Source organism: Sitophilus oryzae, unplaced genomic scaffold, assembly GCF_002938485.1.
Source record: "Sitophilus oryzae breed Bouriz unplaced genomic scaffold, Soryzae_2.0 scaffold_1973_pilon_pilon, whole genome shotgun sequence".
In the NCBI taxonomy this organism is placed as follows: Eukaryota; Metazoa; Arthropoda; class Insecta; order Coleoptera; family Curculionidae; genus Sitophilus; species Sitophilus oryzae.
The window spans coordinates 522,222-534,739 of NW_022146694.1; the positions used below are offsets into that span (position 1 = coordinate 522,222).

The 12,518-nt window shown below is 32.5% G+C and overlaps 2 protein-coding genes across 2 annotated transcripts in view; both read left to right on the plus strand.

The window, feature by feature from the left end:
- The window catches only part of LOC115883614 (leucine-rich repeat-containing protein 4C-like), a 119,990-nt gene that overhangs the window by 78,663 nt on the left and 28,809 nt on the right, over positions 1–12,518 (plus strand).
- Positions 1,882–2,283, plus strand: LOC115883612. The gene has a single exon (XM_030901968.1). The coding sequence runs from the start codon at positions 1,882–1,884 to the stop codon at positions 2,281–2,283; it is 402 nt and encodes a 133-aa protein (XP_030757828.1).

Consider the following 12,518-nt stretch of genomic DNA (forward strand, 5'->3'; position numbering starts at 1 on the left):
CTGAGAGTCTGAACAGGACTTAGAACAGGTTTCGTTAATCGGTTTCAAAATCTACTATATTATTATTAAATTCCTTAACAAACTCTTATATTTTATACGAAATAAGCCGACACACATGCCTCACTAATTCTTTTTTTATAGTTTAACCTGAACATTGAATAATAAAATCATTATATATCAAGACGAGACTAAAGATTATGCGTATATATTATACTTGACAGATGGTTTCGAACGATTATTTTACAGTTATACCAACGTGCTGAAGAAAGACAGTGCTTCGTGTATAATAGGTGATAATTTCGTTAAGGTTGATATTTATTTCGCTTAAATACAATTACAGATAAAATCCGCTTGTGTGACTTTTTTTATAAATTTATTAGATCAACTTTCAAAACTCCGCCTGTGGTCTCTAAGGAGTGAATTGAGTAGCTCTAAGGGGGCCATTGCCGGTCCCAAGCCCGGATAAAGGAGGAGGGTTGGGGCTAGAGGCTAGCTCCCTATAACCCGTAAAAGCTGCAAATGCTAAAAAACCTAACCAAAGCCTCGGAACTGGACGGAAAAATCAAAGCAGACTTAAGCAACGGAAAAGGACAATGAGTTATGGAACATGGAATGTACAGGGCCTCACTAGGAAAATAAATGAAGTAATGATAGAAATTAAAAATCTAAAACTAGACGTCGCGGTAATCACAGAGACAAAGAAAAAAGGACAAGGATCGGAAAGCATGGGCCAATATGACCATTTCTACAGTGGAGTATCTGTACTTAAAAAGAGAAACCTTAGAAAACATATGCATTCAGGGGAAGCTATCAGTGAACGAATCATTAAGATAAATATGACTGTACGTGAAAATATATCTAATAACTATCTTTGGGGTATATGGTATAAACGATGACTCTTTAGTAAATGTTAAACACAAGTTTTTCGAAGATCTGAATAACGAAATAACAAAAGTGGGAAAAACTAGAGAAATTATACTAGGAGAAATCATTATACTAGGAGACTGCAGAGTTGGCAAAAGTACAGATAGCCAAGTTGTAGGACCCTATGGAGAAGATACAAAAAATGACAACGGAAATCGACTAATAACCTTATGCGTACAGAATGACTTAAAAATAATGAATGGATTCTACCATAAAAATAATGAATGGATTCTACTAACATCGAGATATACACAAATACACATGGATACAAAATACAAGGGGATTAAGATCTATAATTGACTATAATATCATTAGAAAAGACTCCAAACTAAAACTAAAAGATGTAAGAGTGTATAGAGGAGCCACGTGTGGTAGTGATCATAATCTACTCAAAGCTACAAAAGTACACAAACCGAGAAGAACCGATGTAAATATGGAAGACAAAGAACAACAAAAAAGCAACAAAGAACAACAAAAACAACAAAAGAGATATAACATATATAGCTTTGACAATGAGAGTACAAAAGAACTATACAGAAAACGCCTAGATGAGAGATTAATAAATACAAGATTCGAAGACCCCGAAATATATCACGAACACATTAAAAACAGTATACACTCAGCTGCGCTGGAGGCCTTGGGACCTTATGAATATACTAAAAGTAAAAAACCATATTGATGGGATCCAGATATAGAAAGTATTATAACTGAAAAAAGACTATCTATCTAAAAAAATATCAACAATTTTTAAATACAAATAGTGACAATGATAAAGTAGAATATAAAAAAATACAAGCAATAGCCAGACGCAAAATAACACGGAAGAAAAATGAAGCTTGGGAACGCAAATGTATGAAAATCAATACTTATCTGGGTGGAAGAAAAAGTACTGAAAGCTGGAAAATGATAAAACAATTAAGACAAAATCAAAATAAGGACATAATATCGACAGTAACAATGGACAAATGGGAATCGTATTTTAAAACATTACTCACCGAAAACAGAACATATTTTGAGACAGGTAAAGAAACACAAGAAAGGATAACAGTAGCCGCATCTCCGCTCAGAATAACAACTAAAGAAGTAAGGGAGACATGTAAAAATTTAAAAAATGGTAAATCCGCAGGCCCGGGAGATATACCAGGAGAACTAATAAAATATGGGACGGAAAATCTGTATCGACATATAACAAAACTCTTCCAAATGTGCATAGATGGCGCAGAAGTACCAAAAGATTTTAAAACCTCATATATCACGACGATTTTTAAAAAAGGAAATCGAGAAGACTGTGCAAACTATAGAGGTTTGGCAGTGACAAGTACATTAAGTAGAATTATATGGAAAGATACTAAAGAATAAAATAGAAAATGAATATAAAGAGATAGAAATAGAAGAACAGGCGGGTTTTAGAGCGGGAAGGTCTACTGTCGATCATCTGTTTACCATAACACAGGTCTTAGAGAAAAAAACGGCAAAAGATCAAGAGGTACAATTACTATATATAGACCTCCAAAAGGCTTATGACAGCATAACATTAAATAAATTGTGGAAAACGTTGGAAATAACTAACATAAATGTCAACCTACTTAAAACAGTTAAGAACTTATACCAGAACACCACAGCTACAATAAAAATACGAGACTCATTGTCAGAAAGCATAAAAATTACAAAAGGCCTCAAGCAGGGATGTTGCCTATCTCCTATACTATTCAAAATATACCTGCAACAAGCACTTAAGTAGACCTTAAGTGTAAGGATGTAAATCACCTTAAGCAAACTACTAAGTGTGGTCAATTTTTATGTTGGTTTCTTTATTTATGTCCCTTCAAAAATATTTGTGTCCACATTATAAATAAACTTCTGATAAGATAAATTTGGAATGTGGCGAAAAATGATGGTGTTGCTAAAAGGAAATATGTTTAAAACAAAGTTTACAGAATGTTTAAAACAACCATTATTTTAAATATTGGAGGTTTATGGAGTACGACGAGTTTTAAAAAGTTTTTCTACTTTTGTCCGATAGTGTAATTCTTTAAGGTATTCATGTGGTACCACATAGAAAATATATGAAAGAAGCAAGAAAAAGACAATATATAGGTACTCATATCACCACCATAGAACAATCCATTTATAAGCTATTTCCATCGCCAACACCTGCTGTTCAACAATTCAAATTACCATAAGCGAAACCAATTTATCCTTACTACCTTCGAACGCCTTCAATACAACGAAAAACATCCATAAACCAAGAACAATCGGGTACGTACAAACGTTGGTAGTACTGACGTTTCAATATCGCATGATAAACGACCTAACAACTGATAGAACGCGCTTTAAAATAATCGTTTTTCGATTACGCGGTACGGAAAGTAAAATTTGTTCGTTTTAAATAAATCAACATAATTTATTGCAGACCTTAAGATCAATTTGTTGCTTAGCAGGAACTGTTGATTTAATCCAAGGTTATTGAATTTAATTTTGGGATTAAAAATTGAATCACATATGGACGAAAAAAATTATAAAATCTTAAAATCATTCCTCGTGTACCATCAGAAATAATCTCAATACAAAGAACCATTTTAGTACTTACATAGGGTCCTACAACTTGGCTGTATCTTGTACTTTTGCCAACTCTGCAGTTCAAGTCTCCTAGTATAATGATTTCTGTAGTTTTTCCCACTTTTGTTATTTCGTTATTCAGATCTTCGAAAAACTTGTGTTTAACATTTACTAAAGAGTCATCGTTTATACCATATACCTTAAGATCAATTTGTTGCTTAGCAGGAACTGTTGATTTAATCCAAGGTTATTGAATTTAATTTTGGGATTAAAAATTGAATCACATATGGACGAAAAAAATTATAAAATCTTAAAATCATTCCTCGTGTACCATCAGAAATAATCTCAATACAAAGAACCATTTTAGTTCTTAGTAGTGACTATTCATTTTAGTCAAGGTTGGTACTTTTGAATTGAAGTTGAATTCAAAATAATAATAATAATAATAAGATCTAGTAATATCTCATATATGATGAAGAATTAGTCCCAAACAGAGAAAAAAATGGTTTTTTCCATAGCAACTGTTAAAATTGCCTTATATCTATCAAAAATAGTAGATAAAATAGTACTATAAACGCAAGGGTAGATTAAATTATACTTTAACAGCAACATAGCTTAAGAATTTTATTTCTTCTCGCACGTTTTTTAATTGCTTCCATTTTTGAAAATTTCTGTATTCCTTTTCATAAGTTATTCCAGATTTAAATGGAAGTAGTTTGGATATTATGGCGTTTGTCGCCTCAGCCTGAATATCTGTTGGTAATTTACTTATTTCGTTTTGAGCCATTTCTGGCTTCAATTCAATCAGCAATCGACACGAAAGAGAATTAAAAAATATTGATTCAAAACTCACAACTAACTAAGAGAGAGCTTTATTTATTTGTCAAATTACATAGAAACCAACGCCAACCCTGCACAATATTTTTTCTACTCGTAATAAATTCCTTGAAATAATAATTTCTGAATATTTTTTAAAACGTAACTCGCTATGGGAAAAAGATATTGTTTTACACATGACGATAAAATTGCATTATCGTTTCCCGAAATTAATTCACTCGCGATTTCTTCGCTCGTGAATTAATCTTTTCGGTCGACGATAAAATACTATTTTATCGTCTTGTATAAAAAATAATGCATGGAATCACACCAAGAACCATGAAGTCACCGTCATCATGGGTGATTTTAATGACTGGTGGAGTTTTGCCAGAACAAAAACCTTGTTGTCAGCAATACATTTTTTTAAACTGCCAAAGCGTAGGCTGTGGACATGGAAGTCACCGGCGCATAACTAGGATACGTAACCAGATAGACTTACATACGTAACCAGATAGACTTTATTTTGATTAACGACAGATTCAAAAACTGTGTTAAATCTGCTAAAACATATCCGGGAGCCGACAAGGTTACAAATGTAGAATTGCGACGCAGAATTTGGAAGGACGAAGAGGTGATTAACACCCTTAAAAAGAGAAAACTTGAGTACGTTGGACACATAATGAGAGGACCTAAATATATGTCCTGCTGCAGAACATAATAGAAGGAAAGGTAAAGGGCAGAAGGAGCCAAGGAAGAAGAAGAACATCATGGCTCAAGAATTTGAGAGAATGATTTGGAATGACTTCAAACCAGTTATTCAGAGCAGCCGTTAACAAAGTTAGAATTGCCATGATGATTTCCAACCTCCATTAGGACATGGAACCCAAAGAAGAAGATAAAAAATAACTGAAATTATACACTGATAAAAAAGATAGACTTGAACTAAAGTCGTCATCGTTCTTGAAAAAAAAAAAATTTAGTGGCAAGAGAATTTATTTCAGTGTAAAAGAAAATATTTTGCCTGAAGAAAAACTCTCTTAACTCAAGAAAACTGGCTCTCTTGAAAAATTCGAAAATTTCTTTTGAATCTATATTCATTCAACCAAGTGCAAGTTACTTTGTTTTAAGATAATAAGAAAAATACGCTAGGAAGTACTTCATTCAAGAAACATGGTCATTTTTCCAATAGCTAAATACTCTTTTGATGAAAAATAATAACGACACGCAAAGACGATGACGAAGGACGGTATATACAATTAGTCGGCAGTTCGATCAGTCGTATGTCGCATTTCATAGGTCGCACATCATAGTACGCACGGGTTTTGTTGCTTGGAATTTTCCACTTGGAATTTTGCATAATTTACTTTTTAAGCGCATATCGTATAACAAATTAGTGATCGTTATTAACGTGCATTTGGACATTTTTTATGAACAAAAATTTTAGAATTTCAAGTCGTCGTATTAAAAAATTCAAAATGTGACCAAAGCTTATAATTTTAATAATTTATTTGCTTTACTTTGATTAATCGTGATGTAACATTTTTTTGTAATTTGTAGAGTGATGAACCATCCCAAAGAATACCAAGGAGTGAAGAAGCAGAGATAACTACTATCGAGGAAAATAATATCACTTTACTTACTACAAACCAGGAAAACCTAAATTTATCAGAAAATAAAATACCTCGTAATATGCCTGTATATGATTTATAGACTTCTCTTAGATCAAAATAAATTTTAGTTGAGTCAATAGTATTCACTATTGGTTTAAGAAAAGTGTCCCTTTAATCAAGAAATGTCCCTTTTCAATCACTATTCACGACTATTGTTCTTGTAGCAAGAACTTTTTTTATTCATTTTGGGTCAAGAGTGAAATACTTTGGACAGATAGATTCTTCTATTCTCTAAAGTAATTTTTTAAAGCTTATGAAAAGATAGTTAATGCTTTCGGCAAAAAAACGTCGTTCTTGGCCCTATTGAAAAGCGCCAATCTTTTGGGTCAATGTCATATTCATTTCGACTGAGAGATCCTTTTTTTCAGTGTACTAACGTAATTGTAATATCAGGAAATCTATTGTGCGCTACTTCCTCTCACTGATTCTGCAGCTTATCCCATAGCCATCCTGATTTTATTGTGTTGCTATGTGTGACGTCACCAATCAGACTTAATCTTGCTGTATATTAAAAACAGCAAGTGTTGCTGGGATGAAATTTAGATCAGGATGCAACAGGGGTATAGCAGAGCAAGCAGGAACCAGTTTTGGCGATCCTGCTTCTCATGTGTTACCAACTGGGAAGTCAGCTACCAAAATAAAAGTAACTATAGCTCAAAATTGGTAGGTGTGGCTGAGTTGGGATTTGAAGCAGGATAAAGCAGGATTGTAGCAGCCCAAGCAGAATCGTATTTTATAATCCCTGCTTTCAATGAGTTGCTCACTTCCCCGATCTACGCTGAAAATGTTTGGTCTATCTACAAATCCTGCATAACAAAATCGTTCATTCCAAAACCTGATCCAAAACCAATTAATAAAAAAAAATATTAATATTTCACATTAGTTATTCATGCACGACAATTATTATTATTTTACAGGGCTCGTGCCCAAGTAACAGGTATTTCACGAACACGCCTACCACGACCTGAGCAAAAACTCAACAAAAAATGACAGTGCGAGCCGTACCTGCACATTCTTTAGCGCAAGAACTGTCAGTATCTGAATCATGTTAATAACACCTTCTTGATTTGACGTGGGCTGAGTTAATGTATGTTCCGCGAAAGCAACACATTCGCATCCGAAAGAGCGTTGAATAATTTCATGAGTACAGTTATCGAATTATCAATCCTGGTCGCGTTTATGTGTCTTGATACAATCTCAAACCAGTGGCGTATCGCTTTTCAGTTCATCAAAGTCGCTCAGTTATGAGGTATTCTGGTGTTTCCCGATTTTCCACAGAGCATCTGCATTCACCGTTGTTTCTTAGCTTCAATCTACTCAGGTATTCATTGAGAAGAGCATCATTCATTGAGTCCTGCACCCTTAGACTATGGAGAAGGATTGACGAAAATAAAAGTGAAACTCAATTCGGCTTTAGAAGTGGACTAGGAACCAGAGATGTGTTGCTTTCAATAAAGGTTTTAGTCCAAAAATGCCTCAATCAGCAGACAAGTGCCTTCGCATGTTGCATAGATTATGAGGAGCATTTGATAACGTGAGACGACAAACTAATACACTGACCCAAACAGATTGGGTTAGATGACAAAGACATAAGAATCATGAGAAACTTATATTGGCATCAGTTAGCTTATATAAAAATCGGAAATATGCCAACAAAGGATATAAACGTTCTTAAAGGCGTTAGACAATCCCCTGGATAGCCCACCTGATGAAGCAAGGTAAGCTCAGAAACCGGATGTGGGAGTGGAGCTTGGTTCCCCCCTTTACGCCAAACAAAACAATTTTTTTTTACTTATTATTTTTTTTTCTACTTTCGATTTTTCGAAATTAAAAAAAAATACACAGCTAAAGGCAAGCAAATATTATTTATTAATATACACTACAGCTGTAAGAATTTTGTTCATTTTATATAGTTGTACAGGGTGGTCGAAATTGGTCTGTTTTAACAGAGAAAACATATTTCCTGACAAGATAGAGCAATACCGACGTAGATGTCATGGGCTCGATTTCTGAGACACGTTTAATGGCGTAAACAGTCTGTTGACATTTTCACTGCCAACTGAGATACGGAGTCTTTTTGGATCATTTACCATTTAGAAAATTGCCCATAACTTTTGTATTTCGCGGAATAATTAAATTCTGTAAAAACGCACTTTTTAAAGCACAATCCAGTGGCGTAGTCAGTTTTTCTCTAGAGTTGCTTTTTTTGTCAGAAATAATAAAAAATATAATTTTTTAACTGGAAATCATAGTTGGCTATGATCTTAAAAAAATGATGGCGTTTAATCCTTTCCAACGATATAAAGTTATAGGTATTTATTTCTAAGAATGAGAGAAATATTAGGTTTTTTATCTTTATATCGAAGCGGGCCTTGATTTTGTGTTGATCTAGTTTCCTAATGATTTTTTATTACAATTTAATATTCTATATTATTATTTATCTGCATAATTAAAGACTTTTGAAAAGGTAAATCAACATTCTATATTAGTATTCTTGGCATGTCCTTGGAATTTTCGTTTTGAGGATGAGGAAATACATTAGATGGCAGAATATATAGCCATGCAATTTCGTATAATATAATAGAATATAATATATATAGATAAAAAAAACAAAAATCGAAGGTACGCTCCTGGATTACTGCACTGACCCGAAGGTAACGCCGCAGAAATTAACAAAGCTCTAAAAAAGATAATACCTACATGAAAAACCTGTACCTGTAGCGCGCGAAATACTAGGTTATTGGTACAGCGCGAAAGATTTTTGTGTCTGAAGTTTCGCAACGCCAAAGTAATCGTAATTATGTAACTAGAACGTCGCTCTCGGTTTCAGACTGGATCCGTCTGTAAATATTTGTTCTAAATTCAATTGAAAATCGTTTCTCGAAGTGATTGAGTGAATTATGTTTGGCCAAGACAAGGACGATTAAACATATTTTTAATAAAACGATTAAATATAATACAGGGTGAGTTTCCTACGATGTTCTTTATGGGTATCTCGGAAACTACTGGAGATAGAAAGTCGTCCTTCAATTAAGCTTACCCTTTCAAATGAAAGGGTAAAGTCCGCGGACTTTACCTGAAAATTTTGCTCAAAATTTAAGCAAAAATATTTTTTTGGGAAAACTTCAAAGTAAAATAACTCAGTTATTTTGGACTTTTTTCGTTTTGAAAAACCGCAAAGAGAAAGTATGTTTCTTTTATAGAGATCTACCCAGCACTGAAATATATATATATATATATATATATATATATATATATATATATATATATATATATATATATATATATATATATATATATATATATATATATATATATATATATATATATATATTATTTAAGACTCACCCTGTATATTAGTAAACATTTTCATGTGATGTAAGACAAATTTTTGACATTTACAAATATACTGGCAATAAGTTTCCACGATGTAATTTACATTTTCATGACCTACCTGTAAAATTTAATTCTAGGTTCCAAGAACAAATCAACCTGTTAAAATACGTTTTGCAACCCGAACAAATACCCAAATAACAACAACAAATTTACCAATATCTCGTTCTAATAAATAAACATATTTCTCTACATCTGAATGGGCGTACACTATCACGATCTGATGAATTTAAAATATTATGGGAGAGATGCGGACACACCCTAACAAATTATTCGTACGAATTATTAATAGCCGCGCATTGCCAAACTCCAAACACTACCTAGTGACCCCTGAACTTGACCGAATATTCCTAATAAATATAAAGTGATTTCGTGACTGATACGTTCTATTTGCTTAATTTATAGCTTGTTCGGGAATAATGAGGTCGCTACAATCAATTGGTAGCCTTATAAAGACCTTACCTTAAGATACAGACAGTGTATTTATCAATTGCATGTGAATTGGTCCAATCTTCAGAGTAATAAATTATTAAGCGTGTTTCTTGAGACTAAATTCCAACTAGTTTTGTTTACAAAAACAGCAAGAGAAACATATTTTAAGAGTCCATTTCACTAGTCCGAAAAAGTAGCAAAATAAGCGTTCGGCATTTAATGTTTTATGTCAAACTGGCTAGGTATTTTTACACAAATAACGAAGGAAATTAAAGATAAAGGATTATGCTAAATTCGTATTGTAGCACATTTTTAGATAACTTGTTCATTTTCAAGATTTTGATGGTCAAACATCAACAAAATAAACCTTATATTTGGAATAAATTTTCTCAAAAATAAAAACATAATTTAAAATTCTGTTACAATAGGGAAATAGATTGAAGTTTTGTGATTACGGTGATATATAATTTATATGGTTTTGCAACAAATTGCTCGCTGCTATTTTATGGCAAATGCTGAAGCTCTGCAAACCTTAATTAAGCCTTAATCATATCACGTGTGTTTGGAATTTTGGGTGTGGCTTAACACGATAGGATCGGGCTAAGCCTTAGCCAGATATCTGAAATATAATGTATAGTTTCTTCGGCCTCACACCCGCTTTACCCGACCCACAGTGCTTCGAACATATGGCTCTAGAGGACAAAAATGCAAAACTTCTCTTTTATTGTAGGCAATTTATTCAAACTAGGTTTATTTGACGCAAATGATGAGTACTCTCATTGTACTAAATGATGAGGTTCTTAGTCCCACGTTTATGAAAAAAAATCTTATAAATAATAAAAATGTTGGAGCTGTGTTCCATCTAAGGAAATAATAATTTATAGTTTGAAAACGGTGTAAGTATTAAATAAATCCCTGTGACAAAAAAGAACTGAAATAACATTAGAACATGATTCCTACAATATAAGCCTAATATAAGATAAAAATGTTTTTCTTTAAGAAAAAGAAAAATTAATGTTATATTTAATTAAAAAAACTTAAGATACTATAAATTTACTTTAGGACAACAAAATGCATAGATCGTAACTACTCTGATTCAGAAGAATCACTGCTGACAGAATCTTCCAAATTTATAGTATCCAAATCACAAGTATCCTCACATATAAGACATTTCTGTACATCATTTTCTAACATGTTACTTTTTCGTGTTGTTACTGTCCTTTTTGTTGGTATGAGGGGTTCGGATGTTAATAGTTACCTCTTTAATAGACCACATCCATATATTATTTTTTCCTTTTCTTGGGTATGAGGTTTTATAATAAATTGAAAGATGGAAACTTTTTTTATGCGACGTTTCGCTCCAACATAGTGAGCTTTTTCAGGCACAAGTGGTGTCTCATTTGTCTGGAAGGTTCATCAATATCTAATAAAGAACGCATTTTTTGAAATACAAATAATTTTGAGTTCTTGTCCTTATGATCAAGCCAAGTATTAACCAGATCGGCATTGCTTATCAATTTTACTCCATCTGAAAAGTATTATAAAATAAAGTTCGTCGCAAGCAGACGCAGGTGAACCATACAAAAATTAAGTGTATGAATATGACAACAAAAATATTCAATAAATACGATATGTTTTGATATGTTTTTTTAAATACTTTTTTGAAGTTTGAAAACGTAAAATTTTTATACCCATTTAAGAATCATCTTAAAAAATAAATAAAAACTAAAGAATCACGAACTTATTTAGAAATAAATTTAAAGTACATACCTTGTTTTAACAATATCCATAGTGGCTTTCAATTAAGTACGGACCGTTTAACTCCATAATATACAGAACTACTATGAATGTTATTCTTTTCACTGATAAGACAATGATCGCAAAATTTATTTTTAATGAAAATATTTGCTAACAAAAAACGCGCTGTTTATGAAAAATAGTATACAGGACGGTTGAACATTGCTATAAGTATAAAATTACATATTCAGGTATTAGTAAATTTTAACTTTTTATTCGATTTTTGTCCATGGGACGAAGCACTGTGCGACTCCTGAGAGTGACCGAACAGTACAGCGTATGAATATACAGGGTGCTACAAATTCGAGGTACGAGCATTGGTAACTCGGTAACCATAATAGATACGAACATGGTTAAATTGGGGCAAAGTTGCCGCTTTGGGATGTTCACCAAGATGCCATCAAAAAAGTTTTAAAAATTTCAAGGATTGCTGAGTTTTTTTGAAAAAAAAACGGATATTTTTGAAAATCAATTTTATTTTTTCCTGTCGATACTTTTTAGGAAATCAAAAAACTAATTGCACATTTTCATAGCCACTTTATTAGGGCTATCTAATAGTATTTGTAGATTTTCAAATCAGCTGATACATTGTGAGATACAGAGGCCAACTTAATTTTTTTAAATACGGACCTGCATTTTTTATTTCAGATTTTGAAAGAACTCGCTCTCCTGAGTACAATGATATGCCACACTTAATATTTTTTTTGTTTTGGAAATTTGTACACAATTTATTTAAACTAATTTCAAGTCCGGCTCTATTTTTTTAAATATTTAATATAGGTATTCATCGTTACAATATTGATAAGCTTTCAAACTTAACAATAACGGGGGTTGAATACGGAAAATCAAATGCAATAAAGTAATAAAAAATAATATATATAAAATGTTATATAAACAATCAAATCATTTCCCCGGAAGATGGATTGG